General features: G+C 39.6%; 2 protein-coding genes across 2 annotated transcripts; one reads left to right on the top strand and one right to left on the bottom strand.

The window, feature by feature from the left end:
* Window positions 1-9,099: 9,099 nt before the first annotated feature.
* On the top strand, window positions 9,100-12,314 carry LOC112178098 (B3 domain-containing transcription factor VRN1). The gene is made up of 6 exons (XM_024316307.2): window positions 9,100-9,386; window positions 10,018-10,501; window positions 10,597-10,760; window positions 10,899-11,163; window positions 11,265-11,653; window positions 11,813-12,314. The coding sequence occupies exons 1-6, from the start codon at window positions 9,264-9,266 to the stop codon at window positions 12,053-12,055; spliced, it is 1,668 nt and encodes a 555-aa protein (XP_024172075.1). The 5' UTR covers window positions 9,100-9,263; the 3' UTR covers window positions 12,056-12,314.
* A 948-nt stretch (window positions 12,315-13,262) lies between these two features.
* On the bottom strand, window positions 13,263-14,136 carry LOC112176934 (putative pentatricopeptide repeat-containing protein At1g31840). Its single transcript, XM_024315079.2, has 2 exons — window positions 13,588-14,136; window positions 13,263-13,371 (listed from the first exon to the last, which is right to left on the bottom strand). The coding sequence occupies exons 1-2, from the start codon at window positions 14,109-14,111 to the stop codon at window positions 13,263-13,265; spliced, it is 633 nt and encodes a 210-aa protein (XP_024170847.2). The 5' UTR covers window positions 14,112-14,136.
* Window positions 14,137-16,290: the final 2,154 nt, after the last annotated feature.

Genomic DNA, 16,290 nt, shown 5'->3' with positions numbered 1-16,290 from the left:
TGAAGACTTTGGGGCTGAGGAAACAGAGAGACTCTCAGTCCCAGAGAAACGGAACTGAGAATGGGGCAGGAATTGAACAATTGCAGATCGCGAAGCAAATGGGCAAATTAGGGTTTCGGGAAAAACAAAGACTTGGAACAATCTGGGTGCGTCAGAGAGAAATTGGAGAGGAATGAGATCGACAGAGCAGAGGAACTTGAGAAATTGAAGGACGACGATTCCTCTTCTCCCAGCAATTAGGGTTTCACAGAGGGGTTTCACACAGAGATGGAGTAGAGAGAAATTGAAGAGAGAGAGAGAGAGAGAGAGAAACAGAGAATTGGAGATGAAGAAAATGTAAATTTACCGGTGAATTGGATCACTTCACTTCACTACTGGGGATTATATAGCTGTGTGCGCCTGAGGGCAGTGCAGTTCCAACGGTCAAACATATTTTTTTTATTTTTTTAATATTTTTTTATTTTGAGAAAAGAAAAAAAATCTAAAATTTGAATTTTTGGTGGTCAAAATGTCAACGCGCTTTTGAGTTTGGCCTTTTTTTTTTTTTTTAGAGAAAAATAAATTTACAAAGAAATATCTTTAGAGCCACCACAATTTAGAAAATCTAAATTAAACGCTGAAGATGTTGTGCTTGGTATATTATTGATCCAAATAACAGGGGAAAAGACCATGACAAGTAAAGGCTATAGAGTCCTCCATGAAGTTAACTTATCCAAACAGATGAAAAGAAATGACTTCAAACTCCCAGGCAAGCGTCTTAATATCACGAACTAAGGATTTGACAGTTTTGCCGAGATATTTAAATTTCTACAGGCCAATCAGCTGCAAGTAAAGTTACAAAAATGTTCTTTTGGCAAAATTCAATCAACTACTTGGGCCATATAATATCTAGGCATGGGGTATCCATGGACCTAGAAAAAGTACAGTTCCTCCTAGACTAGCCCAAGCCCCAAAACACTCAAAGCACTGCCAGGATTTTTGGGTTTGGCGGTTACTACCGCTAGTTTATACAAAACTTCTGCATAATTGCAGAGCCTCTCACAAAGATGTTGAAGATTGACAACTTCCTGTGGACGCCAGCATCTGACATTCATCTCACTTGAACAGGACATGACAACAGCAGCTGTGCCTGCAGTGCTTGATTTCCCACTCCCATTTACATTTGCAATACCCAAAACACCCCCCTGCTGGACGGTAATTGGTCCGCCCCACCAAGAATTATTTAAAAATATTTAAAAATATAATTTTGAAGAGGCGTAATTTGGAGCGTCAATTGTAGTACATATATTTTGGAAGATCAGTTCGACAAACCGACACTAGCTAACCCGTTTTCCCGCAACGGGAAACCCGATCCTTTCTCAATTTTCCGGTCACCTCCCGAAGTCAGATCGGTCTGATTCGCTTCATCTAGTCGGCGCGAGGTGGATCCCGGTCATATCTTCTCCGAAAAGACGTTGAAGGCGGTAGGAGGAAACGCAAAATGTTCTCAGGTTTTCCGATTCCGGCCAGTTCACGGAGTCTCACTGGTGTCAGAAGCTTCCTCTCGAGCTGTCGCAACCTATCCATGGTGTTGATTTTTCCAGATGATAAGGCAAGAGAGAGAATTGAAGCCGGGAAGCTTCGGTGCTCTAGGCGGGTTTTCTGAGTTTTACGACGACTCAAACAGTGAACGGCCACAAGTAAGGTATCAGAATTGATCCTCTCATTGAGCTCTGCCTCTTTGTATGCTTGAATTCAATATTTAATTTCGATTGAAGAAAATGAAAATTGGATATGGTTGCGAGTTCACCGTTCACGGCGGCGAGTTTGACTTTCTAACCACGATATGAAGCTTTGAACATTCTTTGGTTCTCTGGTAACTTAAGTAACTAAAATTGAAGAATTTGGATCCTTTGAAGCTACTGTGTTTGTTGAACAATCACTTGGATGGTTGAGGTCTAAACTATGTGTGAGAAGTTGTGTTTTGGTGGAAAATGCATTTTGATTAAGATATCGGAAGTATGATGGTTTGAAAGGAAAAACTAAAAGTCAGGGTGTCCTTAGTAAATTTCGAGGACTTTATCGAGTTCTATTTTGATTTTGGAACAACTAATTTGAAGTGATACCCGACTGTCATTGGATTAAGGATTTGATACGAGAAATGAATGTGTACTAGCAATCCCACAAGTAAAGTAAATGTCAACTCTTGAAGTTTGAAGATTGGTTTGACTCCAAAAGTCAGAGAAGTGGTTGTCAAATAAGGATCGGTGAACATTGACAAATGATTTAGCTATCAAGACATTGGTGTATCTAGAATTGCCAGTCACAGTGTTATTATTCTTAAGTAACTTTGTAATAAAAGCTTCATATCTAAGTAGGGTTTTGGGGAACCTTTTCTATAAAATATTACAATAAATGGAAATCAATGAATTGTTTGCCACTGATTGAATTAAATATTGAATGTTATCGCTTTTTATAAAAGCATTTGTTGAGTTATTATATTACGAGCATTGATAGTCAAATTGTCATATGTAATACATGGAGAGGCATTGTGAGTATGCATTTGAAAGTATTGTGGGTGGAAGAAAACGAGTAATATTGGTATCCAGATGAATCAAAAGAGATCAATCATTTTTGTGCAGTTGAGTTTGGCGTCATGAGTCATTCAAGATCTATGATCAATCCACAAGTGCACAAATCGAGAAAAGTATTCTCCTTCAGCCAAGAGTGTTTATAAAGCGATCTCATCAGGTTTCGGGTTTGAAGATCATGAGCAAGCAAGAAGACTAACAAAAGAGGAAACATTATGACCAAATAAAAATGAGAAATAGAACTAAAGCATATGATCCAAACTCGGCCCTGCAGGATCAAATCCATCAGCATCCAGCCCCAGACCACTGCTTTAGAGGAAACCCTACGCCAATGGGCCTCCAACAGTCGTGCCCTTCTTCTATAGCAGCCACCCCGCTAGTCTTTTCGCTTTGGTCACCAGAGAGACCAGCCAGCCATCCCTACAATCCATTCCATCATACTGCCACCAAGCCCACCGCGCCACCCAATCGCAAATCCGGAAGCCCCATAGTCACCGATTGTTGAAGTCGGCCACGCTGCACCAGCAAAGCCCGACCACCAACCTTGATCTCCAACTAAGGAACCTGCCATCTAGCCCCTATCACCCGGAGCATTGACATCCGCCGCTGCCACACACTGCAGAAGAGTGAAATCTCGATTTGAAGCACCTTGGCCACAAGCACCACTATTCATAAAGAAGCCCACCCTGCCATCATCACCACCAACATCACTGCCGTATTCACAATCAGGGGAGAGAGAAAGCCTCGCCCCAGCTGCACTTACAGGCCTGATTGGAGATGAAAAGAAACCTCCCATCGCTGCCTACTCAAGCCTCTCATATGTGAGTAGAAGAAAAAAAAAACAAGAGAAAACATCGCCATACTTTTAATCTTCTAAAAGTTAAATTTAGTTAGCAAATTTTTAACTTTAAATTGCTCCAACATTGTTAGCTAAACCAAAAAGCAATTGAATGTGGTTATGAGTTTTGAGTTTTGAGTTTTGAGTTTTGACAACAAGAATTGGATAGTTAAGGTTTGAACTATGTGTAAGCAGTTGTGTTTTGGTGCAAAATGCATTTTGATTGAGATATCGGAAGTATGATGGTTTGAAAGGAAAAACTGAAAGTCAGGGTGTCCTTGGTAAATTTCAAGGACTTGATCGTGATCTATTTTGGAACAACTAATTTGAAGTGATACTCGACTGTCATTGGATTAAGGATTTGATACGAGAAATGAATGTGTACTAGCAATCCCACAAGTAAAGTAAAGGTCAACTCTCGAAGTTTCAAGACTGGTTTGACTCCGAGAGTCAGAAAAGTGGTTGTCAGATATATTGATGAATGATTTAGCTATCAAGACACTGGTGTATCTAGAATTGCAAGTCGTAGTGTTATTATTCTTGAGTAACTTTGTAATAAAAGCTTCATATCTAAGTAGGGTTTCGGGAAACCTTTTCTATAAAATGTTAAAACAAATGGAAATCGATGAATTGTTTGTCATTGATTGAATTAAATATTGAATGTTATCGCTTTTTATAAAAGCATGTGTTGAGTATTACATTACGAGCATTGATAGTCAAATTGTCATGCGTAATGCATGGAGAGGCATTGTGAGTATGCATTTGAAAGTATTGTGGGTGGAATGAAATGAGTAATGTTGGTATCCAGATGAATCAAAAGAGATTAATCATTTTGTGTAGTTGAGTTTGGCGTCATGGGTCATTCAGGATCTATGATCTATCCACAAGTGCACAAATCGGGAAAAGTATTCCCCTTCAACCAAGAGTGTTTATAAATCGATTTCATCGGGTTTCAGGTCTGAAGATCATGAGCAAGCAAGAAGACTAACAAAAGAGGAAACATTATGACCCAATAAAAATGAGAAATAGAACTAAAGCATATGATCCAAACTCGGCCTAGCAGGATCAAATCCATCAGCATCTAGCCCCATCCCACTGCTTTAGAGGAAACCCTACGCCAATGGACCACCAGCGGCCATGCCCTTTTTCTATAGCAGCCAATGTGCTAGTCTTTCCGCTTTGGTCACCAGAGAGACTAGCCAGCCATCCCAGCAATCCATTCTATCATACTGCCACCAAACCATATGGACACCGTTGGAAGATCCAACAGTAGTCGAAACATCCGTAGCCCACTGCGCCACCCAGTCGGCAGTAGCAAACCCAGAAGCCCCATAGTCACCAATCGTTGAAGCCGGCCACGCGGCACCAGCAAAGCCCGACCACCAACCTTGATCTCCACCTAAGGAACCTGCCATCCAGCCCCAATCACCAGGAGCATTGACAATTTGACATTCACCGCTGCCACACACTGTAGAAGGGTGAAATCCCGATCTGAAGCACCTCGGCCACAAGCACCACCATTCATAGGGAAGCCCACCCTGCCATCATCACCACCAACATCACCGCCGTATTCACGATCACCGGAGAGAGAAAGCCTCGCCCCTGTTGCACTTACAGGCATGATTGGAGATGAAAAGAAACCTCCCATTGCCGCCCACTCAAGCCACTCATATGAGGGTAGAAGAAAAAAGAAAACGAGAGAAAACCTCACCATTATTCTTCTAAAAGTTAAATTTAGTTAGCAAATTTTTAACTTTAATTTGCTCCAACAGTGGGGTGAGACGGACGAGGTATGAGGGATGGATGGTGATGTCGGATCGATCCGCTTAGATCAGAGCGTGGATGGCAAGTTGGGTGGTCGTCTGTAGGTAAGGAATGATTGCCAGCAAGATCGGGATTGGTTGTGAGCAGATTGTATCAAATCTTTCTGCTCTGATTTGGTTTGTTTGCTGCCTTCCTCAGGGGGGATGGTCTAGAAGGGCTGCGTTGCTTGTTGGCACAACAAGAAAGATAGAGGGCAGGAGAGATGGTCGAAAATCGGAGTAGGGGTGACAGAGCTGCAGTTAGTCCAGGTTGTGACAGAGACAATCGTCTCTTTGGCCGTCTAGTGGGTCGTTCCTGTTCTGGAGTTGGGTTAGCAGCGATGGTGAAAAAGTCTGGCTGTGGCATAGACAATCATCCTTGGCTTTCTAGAGGATCGTTCCTGTCTGATTTCGGGTCAGAGGCGAGGTGATTTGGAGCAGTAGTGGATTGACGGTGTTGACATTAAGGTGGTGACGGTGTTGGATTTACTATAGTCCCAGGTCTGACGGTCCAGGAATTCACTTTGGTCTAGTTCGAAGTCACAACGAGTGTAGGCTTGGTCGATCAAAGACAGGTCAGGTGGACTCTGGGTGGCGAGTTAGTGTTGACAAAGTTTAGTGTTAAGGATTCACTGTTCCTGCCCATGTTGTCTTTGCCATATAGTCGTAGTCCAAGTTTTCTTTTAGTCTTTTTTAAGTCTGTAGTAGCCTTTTTGTGAAACGCGATGGCACTAAAATTGCTCACAGTTTGGCGAAATTCTTTGTTTGGAGTCGGGGCCTGTTGGCTCTTCAGTCAGTTATTATAGAGTTCCAGTGTGAAGTCTAGTGGCCATTTCTGTGTAAGAGATGTTGCCCAAAACTTGTTGTAACAAGTTCATTATTAATGAAGTTCTTCCTTGATTAAAAAAAAATAAAAATATTGCTCCAACAGTGTTAGCTAAACCAAAAAGCAATTGAAACGTGAGAGTGTTGAACTTTTTATTATTTTCTCTCTTTCTCTCTAGCTAAATTTAGCTAGAGATTTTAGCATAAATCAAATTTGACTTTCATATAATTATTTTGTTGAAGTGCTAAATTATCTCAAAATTAATCAAATTTTTAACTTTTTGTTAAAATAGCTAGTCTATTAGAGATTAGGTGGAGTTAATGGCTATCAAAGAAGGGGTGGAGTTTTATTATTATTATTATTATTTTTAGGGTATTTCTAGTTGGACCTCTAAATTTGATATTTGGACATCTCCTACTTATTAGACCTCATATTCACTTTTTTGAATACATAGAAAGCTAAGTACCACCTCATTAATTTATCAAAACACCCTTAAACAATTAAATTTGTGTCTTTAACAATTTGTTATTGTTTATTTATTTATTTTTTTTTTTTTATCTCTAACGATTCAACCATGAATAATTTTGTAGGGGAACACATTTTGGTGTACTTTTATCCAGTGGTAGAACCAAAAATTAATTCTTGGAATGGCCGAACTAGCAGACAATTATGAAGATTTTTTTGTTAATCCAAATCATAATTTTGTTTTTTGTTTTTTGTTTTGCAATATGAATGTTCTCAAACAAATAATATATAGTGACTAAATCTAATTAAAAGGAGTTGACCCAGTAGATCTTAATTAATAACAACTATAACAAAATATTCAATGAATATTTCAGTTAGGAAATTCCAAATCAAATTATTTTTTAATTTATTTTTTTTATCAAATGAGAGGGTATAGAAATTAATTATTTTTTCTTAATTGATTTAGATAACTTATATTAATAATATTCCAATGAATCCAATCTCACTTGGAATAAGCTAACGAGAATCTGCTCCGAGAATACAGGGAAGAAATTTAGGGTTTGGAAATAGCAAAGAAGAGGGTGCTGCCTGTCCAGCGGCACGCCCGCGTCGACTGTGGGTTCCGGCCTCTTCGATGAGTGGCGGGTGTTGCCGGACCGGATCGTGGGGCCTCGGGGCCCAGTTTCTGTCTTCTGCTTAGCCCTTCCAGGTCATGTATGACTTTTCTTTCCTCTTGGGCGGCGGCGCAGGTGTGTAGGATGGGTGGTTGGCAATCGAAGCAGGCTTGGAGAAGGTGGTCAGAGGCCAAATCGTGGCGGCGGTGTTCCATGGATTGTATGGTGCTGGCTATCTCTCTGAGATGGGTTGATTGGTAGAGAGTGCAAGGGTGGTGTCGGACTTTCGCGCTGCCAGGCAGCAAGGCAAGGCGAGTGTACTGGGTCTTGGTGTGGACTCGTCAGGATCTGGATTTATGTCTAAATCCGATCGACAACAGATGTGGTCGGTGTGGTTTGCTGTGTGGATTGAAATATTCCGGCGTTGTGAGTTCGATGGGATAGTTCTATGGTGGTGGTTTGCCGGCGAGCCATCTGAGGAGAAGGCAGACGGTTGGTGGGGTAGCTTTATTTTTTGGTTAGGGTTTTAATTAGGGTATTGGTTAGGTCTTTCTGGTCTTTAGCATGTCCCTACTCTTTTGAGCTAGGGTTGGGTCAAATTGAGGTGCCATGGATTTGGTGTTTTTCATGGGGACGAATTGGTTTATTGTCGGTTTTAACTTATGGTCAATGTGCTGACGAAAGATCCTTGCACGTGGTCTGGTTGTTTTGGGACACGGTGTGGAAGAGGGCGTTGGTTGTTTTAGTGGTTGTCTATGAGGTGGTATCCAGATTCTTGGTAGTCCGAGACGTTGGGCGGTATAGGTGGTTAGGGGTTGGGCCCTTTCGGCTCATGGATGTCATTTTTGGTGACGGGCCCGTAACTAGTTTAGGTTCTAGGGAGGAGAGTGGAGAATTCTTGTCCACCACCGATCGTTCCCATATTATGTAATTTTGGATTATTTTAATAAAGATTTCTTATTCTAAAAAAAAAAAAAAGTTAACTTATATTAATAGGGAAGGTAAGTACTTTTTTTCTCTCTCTCTCTCTCTTTGTTCTTATTGTCTTTTCATATGAGTTGACAAAGTATAATAACAATTGAAAAAAGATAGAGGTCTAGATACCAAATTTGGAGGTCCAACAAGAACCACATTTTTTTATTTATTGAGATTACACAATATCCCTAAAGACTTTCTAGGCTTAAAGATTAATCCATGTCGGGGGTTATGTCAAAATGCTTCTTCTTTTTGGCCACCAAGAATAGATTGACATTTAAACTCAAATCAGTGTTAGCGGGATTTGAATCTAGGTGTGGGGTTCCACACTTGGAGGATTTTACCAACTCGACTACTTATGGTGAAAAATGATGTCATAGTGAAAACTAAAAAGTAACGTCATTGTGGAAAGTGATTTTAGTTATTGTTCATGCTATTACTTCCAACCCATAGGATTTAATGATAACGTCATTGATAACATTAAGCTAGGACTATTTTCTCTTAAATAGATTGGAGTTCAGTATACACGAGAGAATATTTAGTGGACCGTGCACTTGCATCAACAGAAATGTACTGTTAGACAACATCAAGTACAACTTTTTATTATTAAAAAAATTGCCTATAAATATCATTATCTAAAATCAGATGAATTTGCTAATTCACTAGCACTGCTAGTGCATAGAAGTATTTTCTACTATACACTTTCTTTTGTAAGCATTTATATGATGGTTTGAGACGAGGGAGGAAGAAGATAAAGATTAAGAGGCTCTGTGGCCAAAGAGACGAGATTGGGTAATGAGTAAAAGAAAATTGGATTTTAAATGATTGGACGTTGTATCCGTAGGATTAAATGAAATCAAACGGCTGTCATCGTTTTGTCCCTTCATTCAGGTCCCGCAGCAACAAACATACTAGCATAGTAAATATATAGGCAACTGACAATGAGTTGATTGAACTGAAAAGTTTGACCAGCTCTTTTCTTGTCAAATCAAATCAAATTAATTGCACACAACCTTTGTCTCAGTCAAGCACTCAAGCCAGAGAGATATTAAATGCGATGGAGCAAACTCTTTTACACTTTCAAAAGTATATCCCTACAGCTTTTGTTCCATAACCATACTGGTAAAGACCTGGAAGAACCGAAGAAGCACACAAGCCTTCTGAACTCCAACCATGACTTCGTATCTTAGCCGGGAATTTGACCACCGGAAATTCGGTTCCCAGCCCACATTTCGTTCCACTACTCCCCACTTCTTGAGTATTATTCTAGATGACACTGCTAGAGACGTTAAACTGGTAAGCAGCTCTGTTCTTTGCCATAGCGACTTGACAAGCAGAGAATATATATATATATGGGTCTTGTTTTCTTGTCCTTTTATTTTTAATGGTTTCTTGGCCGGTTCTTGGTTTCTGTACTTGTTTTTGTCTGAGGAAGGTATGAAGTACTTCTCAGCAATCTAGTTCAAGTTGCCTTTGACTGCTGAAGATATCAAGAACGGCAGATTCATGTTGTCTGCAACTCTGCATTTCATCTCTGGCTTATTTTTCTGTTCTTTTTTCGTGGGTTTTTCTTGAACGTCATAAGGGAAGTTTGTGCTCTCTTTTTTTTCTTTTTTCTTTTTTTCTGTGAAGCTTGATTAGTGAATAAGATAAGAGCCCTCATGTGATCGTTGAGGCGTGGTACAATAGTAATATGTAAAAGTATGTATGTAAGAATCTGCAGCGAGATGAACCATTTTTACCCGCCCTTATTAGAAATTTGACCCTTACCTTATCAGATTTATAAAGATATATACATGTTTAGTGTTTCTGTTGCAGTTAAATTTGCTATGTTTGAGAATTTCAGATATGTTCATCTCTTGCCCGCCCCTGAAAAAAGAAAATGTTTCTATATGAACTGATGCTGAACACATTTTCTGATGTGCAGGGGATTCCGGAGGACTTTGTGTCTAAATATGGAAAAGATCTATCAAATTCAGTAACTTTTAGGCTTCCATGTGGTTCAGAATGGGAAGTAGGATTGACAAGGTACAATGGTGAGGTTTGGTTTGACAAGGGTTGGCCAGACTTCTCGAAGTTTTACTCTCTTGGCTACAACGACCTGCTGGTTTTCGGATATGAAGGGAAGTCTAGATTGCAGGTTTCCATATTTGATAAAAGCACAATTGAGATCGAGTATCCCGTTAAAGCGCCTAACATTGAAGAAAGTGATGAACATGATGATTCTTCTGTTGAAATCTTGGACGATTTTCCACTGTATCTAAGAAAAGCAGGAGAGACATCTCGACTACCAAGTCCTCTGCTTCGCATGAAAAACAGAACAGTTTCAAGTGGCACTGCAAAAATCAATCTCAGTTTTGAGAAGTCTATGAAAAAGAAACAGACACATGGGTCCAAATCAGGAAGAAAAAGTACGTAATAAACATTCTCTTTCTACCTTATTCTATATTTTTCATGTGTATACTGTTATAGCTTGTAATGTGCTTACTAAAACATTCCTTACCAGGGAAAGACCATTTCCCAGTGAAAAAAGAATGGGGAAGCACTTCTAGCACTAAGCGATTCCAAAAACAAACACCAGAGGTTCATTCAAAGGCTAATGTTTTCAAATCTCACAACTGCCCTTTCAGAATGGTCATCCGCCCCTCCTATTTCAATCAAAATCTTTTGGTAAGCTTTCTGTAGGCAAAATTCTTGACCGTCGCTAAGTATGCTAAATTGCACAAAAACAAATAGGTACTTATAGGCCGTGTCAGAGTGACAGAACTTTTGTTATCTCTTCTTGATTGATTTCCTTCGCATTTTCAGTGGTTGCCTTCTGAGTTTGTCCGGACACATCTTATGAAGCAGCCAAGTAGTGTTATCCTTTGTGTTCCAGGTGGGAGTAAAATTTGGACGGTTGCACTGAATTATCAACAGAAAGCAAGAAGAGTCAGCTTCAACACTGGTTGGATTGAATTTCTGAGAGACAATAACTTGAAAGTTTGGGATGTTTGTGTGTTCATGTTGATTGATGAAATTAGACTTCTATTTGAAGTTGTCACAGAAGCTGCAAATTGCACCATGTCATCAGGTAATATATCTCCTAATCTGTATTATTAGTTGACTGAATCTTTTAATTGCCAAAGCAACTAACATTGCCCTTCACTTCCTTCCACTTCGACGTGCTTGTAGACACTGATGATGAGGAGGATAATGAGGATAATGTGACTGAACTTGATGATGCTGATGACGATGAAGAAGCAGATGATGATTCCATTGAAATATTGGACCATTTTCCATCATTCACAAAAGGAAAGGAGAAATTTGCATTACCATCTCAGCTTCATAAAAGAAGGAGAACAACTTCTAGTACTAAAGCAGAAAGCACCATGAAACATGTAGGCGGCTGCTCCAAAACTCAAAAATTCCTAAAGCAAAGGCCTGAGGTCTCCAAAAGGATTCATCCAGTTATGGCAAGTATCGGAAGACATTTAGCTTTTCAGAGAGCTACTGCTTTCAAACCTCCTCACCCTCACTTCGCAGTTTCAATAAAACCCTCATATATCCGTGGAAACTATCTGGTAAGTTTTCTATATAGACAACCGGTCACAACCCTGCTGGCACATTCACAGCTTCTGTTAACTGCATTTCTTAGATGTTAAGCAGACACACTTTTTTTTTTTTTGAGAAATTTTCTGATTGTATCCTAACATTTTCTTGCCTTGCGCCTTCTTTTTCAGTGGCTGCCAACTTTGTTTGTTCATGGAAATCTTATTAAGCGGCCTAGTGATGCCATCCTTAAGGTTTCAGATGGAGCAAGATGGCCTGTTTGCTTTCATTACAACAAAGCAAGAGCCACACTGCAAGGTGGTTTCGCTAAATTTGTGCGAGGCAACAATTTGAAAGTCGGTGATGCTTGTGTGTTTGTATTGACCAACAACATCAAATTCTTATTTGATGTTTTCATTTTCCGCACCACATAGAAAGCTGCAAAATTTATACACTCCACTCCAGGTAAGGAATGCGTTGGTTTCTGAATTTCAAAGGTTGGTGTAAAAACATCTAATTACAAGAGTAGCCAGATAGATCATCTACAAGATCTCAGTTATTTTGATTTTCTTCTTTATCTTGTTGGTTGATCATCTTAAAGAGACATTAGTCTATATGATCTCTATTGTTTTGGACTTCATTGTCATCTTGATCACATCATCTGAAAAGGCATCAGTAGATGATCTATGTAATTTTACGTTATGATCATTCATTGTTCTCCATCTTTATTCAGTCTTCAAGCATATAACTATTAGCACCTAGTCTTTCCAACTGTGCAACTGATTAGGGTCTGAATTTATATTATCTAAACTGACTATGATTACAATTCACAATCACTTAGTCTTCAAATATGTGTCACAAACAGAAGAAATGTATCGAAGGAGGATAGCAAAGCTACCTGTTTCGCATGAAGCAATGCGACACTTGTTTTGAGTTTTCAAAAAGAGGTGGTATATGGAGAAGGAGAATATTTACCGATTTGAGTTTATCCGTTAGTCCATCTCAATAGTCAGTTCATATGCAATGGGGCAAGCAAGGCTTGTTGAAATAGCCAAAAAGAGTTAAAGGATAATATCATAACTTTGACTTCAAAACTTGAACTTCTCTGACAGAGACAAAGGAAAACCTTAAATCCAGTATTACGTCAAACTCAACTCGACCAAGACAAGGTGTATTACTCAATACGACAGGATCAGATCTTAGTGACGAAGCCACGAAGGAGTCCTTCTTGATGAGGTTAACGAGCTGGCTAACTAGTATCAGGCTTTGTTCATGGAGATCTGTTCCTCGTAAGTATAATAACGCAGTGTACGGCTAAACAGGCACCAAATCTTCATAGTGGCTTATTTTGATTGGTGTCTGAACCTCCATGGCTGGATCCTGCTCTAAATACATGTAGGCTTTCTGAGTCGGGGTGAGGTGCTCTTATTCTCCCTTGCTCACAAGCTGAGCAGGGGTTTGAATGAGGCCTCTTTCTAACCCCCTAAAAGACTATAATTCTCTTTTCAATCAAGTGATTAACGAAAAAAAGTGTTGAGATTTTTGTGCTTCCCTTGGCTGCAGCATCTGATGCCATTCATGATCTGCCTAAGGCGTGTCTAGAAGCCATGTCAAATGTATACAACATCAATTTTAGACATTCTACGGTTGGCGAGAAAGAAAACTAGTAAGGACCATCCAATGTGATAAAATGCCTTCCGTATCAACATATGGCAACACCATACAATCAAGAAATATGGTACCATTTAACCTGCAGGAAACAAATATAAATGTTTACAATAGCTTTGTATTGTTTACAATTAACCTAAACCCTAAATTATACATCTATACAGTTGAATACAAAAAAGGAACCCAGAAGATGGTTCAGATATTAATGAGTTGCCTAATTAGTTGTACCAAATAAGGTAAAAGGTCCCCTTGCAAACTCCTGTAACATACTGTATCAGTACCACAGAACATATCTTACAGAACATCTGGTTGGGCGCTCATATTTTGGTGGGACAGAATTTGAAGATGGTGCTTCGCAATCATCCTTTGTATGATAGCATCCGGCATGATTCCACTTATTAACATACGACCGTACAATGCCATGGCTTCTGCCGTTCTTCCAACCTTGCAGTAACCATGAATCAGGATCCCATATGCTACTACATCAGGCACCAGACCCCTGTTTACAGCAGAATGAAATGCAAGGGCTGCTTTCTTCATCAGTCCTCTTTTGCAAAGACCATCAATGAGGATGCTGTAACTAACTATATTTGGAGAGATACTCTGAAGCATCTCTTCATATAGTTCAAAGGCACTTTCCATGTTTTCAGATTTAAAATAACCGTCAATCAGACAACTATAGGTGACCACATTAGGTTCAGGATCCTTTTCCAGCATTTGATCAAACAATAACACTGCATCGTCCATTTTACCTTCTTTACAGAATGCATCTATCAATATACTACAAGTGATGGCATTGGGTTTACAGTGTCCCTGTGTCATTTGTTGAAAAAGGTGAACAGCTTCATCTAACACTACTAGAATTATGCCATTAGACATCACCACTATTAAATCGGTCGGAATTGCACGCGATGTAAAAAATACATCCTAACATCAGTTTGTGAAAAATCGATTTCTATTGTGATTATAAACATCGGTCGTTAAATTAACTGATGTGTAAAGTCTTGTTCAAAAATTTTGAAAAAACGCGGAGGGACTAACTTAAAACATTTGAGAGGCGCGGGGACCAAATTTTCATTCCCCCCAACACTTAGTATTTTCAGACAAAAAACTCTCCAACCCTAGCAAAAGCGACTCCCACTTTGACTTCGCGCAGTTCCTTCACCTTGGCCAACCTCATTCTACGACCTGAGCTCGTTCTCCCACCCGACCTCGTCCCTCAACGACCCGAGCCACCTTCAGCTCCTTCACCGACCCAGAACTACCTCGATCGACCACGACCACGAACTCCTTCAGCGAGCTCCTCCGACCTCGTTCTACGACCTGAGCTCGTTCTCCGACCCGACCTCGTCCTTCAACGATCCGATCCACCTTCAGCTCCTTCACCGACCCAGAACAACCTCGATCGACCACGACCACGAACTCCTTTAGTGAGCTCCTTCAATGACCTGACCACGAACTCATTCTCCCACCTGAGCTTGTCATTGTCCGACCTGAGCCGGTTCGAGGTAGTTCTCCGATCACCACCATCGTAGGTCCGCTCTCTCTCTTCTCTTCACCACCAGTGCTGGTTTTCTGGCCGGTTTTGATCTAAAGTTTGGGTCTTTTTTGTTTAATTCTTCTGTATTTCAGTTGGGTTTGTTTTTGAATGGCTTAAAGCTCTAAATGCATTGAATGTTTTTGTTTTTGATCTTTTGAGCTGTTCATGTCGATTATATTTTATTTTTGAAACTTTTAGTTCTTAGTTTGGTCTCATGAATTTGGGTTTTGCTGTTGAAACTATGGTGCTTAGATTGCTTGGTTTGGTCTCATGAATTTGGCTTATCTGTTGAAACTATGGTGCTTAGATTGCTTGGTTTGGTCTCATGAATTTGGGCTTTCTGTTGAAACTATGGTGCTTAGATTCGTTAATTTGGTCTCATGAATTTGGGTTCTGTTGGAACTATGGTGCTTAGATTAATCTCAGTTAATCAGTTTAATAAAGGGCTTTGCTTTTGCCAGATCGACATCATGAAATGTCTTTGATTGTTCAAGTTTTGCGGTTTCTTTGTATTTGTTTCATTATCCAAGCTACTGTCCTTATCTGTGTTATATATTCTGCTAGCTGACTTGAGATGTAAATGGTTTATAAGGTTTGATTAACTTTGTTTTCGTCCTTTGTTTTTGTTGTTAGTGGGGAGTTTGAAGGCTAGGACCTATTAATTTGGAATCAAAAAAGTAAAATCAAAATACCGTGAAACAAGAACTGTGTTGTTTGGTGGTGTTGCTCCGCGCCATACCGTAATTGTATTCACTCGGTGAGACTACACCTTCTCTGTTGTATAGTATGTTTAATGAGTTGGCCATGCCTTTGTCAATTCAGATTATAAGGTGTAGAAATTGATGTAAATATTGAAACTGGGATACCCATTTAGCTCCTGCATCTCATTTTCCATTTATATGCTCTGCAATATTGTTAATAGCACTGTAACTATATTTTTTTTCTTTTGGTGTTTATGAAAAGTTTCTTTTGTTACGAATCAAACAAAAACTTCTCTCAAGTGAAATGGTTCCTTTTAAATAAATAACCTGTTAAGTATCTTTTTCCCCCACAGCTTTCTTTGATCACATAGAGCAATGGAATGATGTTTGCTTTGTTTCTTGTTTATCTTTCAATTTCTTACTGATCATTGCTATTTTGTGGGTTTAATTCTGCAGGAGAAACTGTTTGGTTGTTGAAGCAATCTTTTATTTGGTGATTTTATAGTAGGTAGAGTTGTGAGAATGTTTGTTGGGGTAACCTGGCCTTAAAGAGATACAGAGCTGAGCTAAATACTTTGGGAAAGGCAGAACATGCCACTGATCATTGCCTTCTGCTAACTGTACTGAGTTTGCCAGGTACAAACCAATATTTCATTTCCCTTCTGACATGGACATGCTGTTGTTAATCTTACACAAGCTCCATTTGGATTCTTTGACATGTCTATTAGTTTTCAAATGTTCATTAAGAAGGATAGAATAA

This window comes from Rosa chinensis, chromosome 7, assembly GCF_002994745.2.
Source record: "Rosa chinensis cultivar Old Blush chromosome 7, RchiOBHm-V2, whole genome shotgun sequence".
NCBI classification, from domain to species: domain Eukaryota; kingdom Viridiplantae; phylum Streptophyta; class Magnoliopsida; order Rosales; family Rosaceae; genus Rosa; species Rosa chinensis.
Note: the sequence above shows the minus strand (reverse complement) of the source record. Positions and strands in the feature narration are given on the sequence as shown.

Excerpts from the sequence above, each read along its gene's own strand:
- LOC112178098 (XM_024316307.2), top strand. The coding sequence starts at position 9,264 with ATGACTTCGTATCTTAGCCGGGAATTTGACCACCGGAAATTCGGTTCC. Across the intron at positions 10,502-10,596 it reads GTCCAAATCAGGAAGAAAAA|GGAAAGACCATTTCCCAGTG; the intron begins GTACGTAATAAA and ends ATTCCTTACCAG. Across the intron at positions 10,761-10,898 it reads ATTTCAATCAAAATCTTTTG|TGGTTGCCTTCTGAGTTTGT; the intron begins GTAAGCTTTCTG and ends TCGCATTTTCAG.
- LOC112176934 (XM_024315079.2), bottom strand. The coding sequence starts at position 14,111 with ATGACACAGGGACACTGTAAACCCAATGCCATCACTTGTAGTATATTG. Across the intron at positions 13,372-13,587 it reads AGCGCCCAACCAGATGTTCT|GTTAAATGGTACCATATTTC; the intron begins GTAAGATATGTT and ends TGTTTCCTGCAG.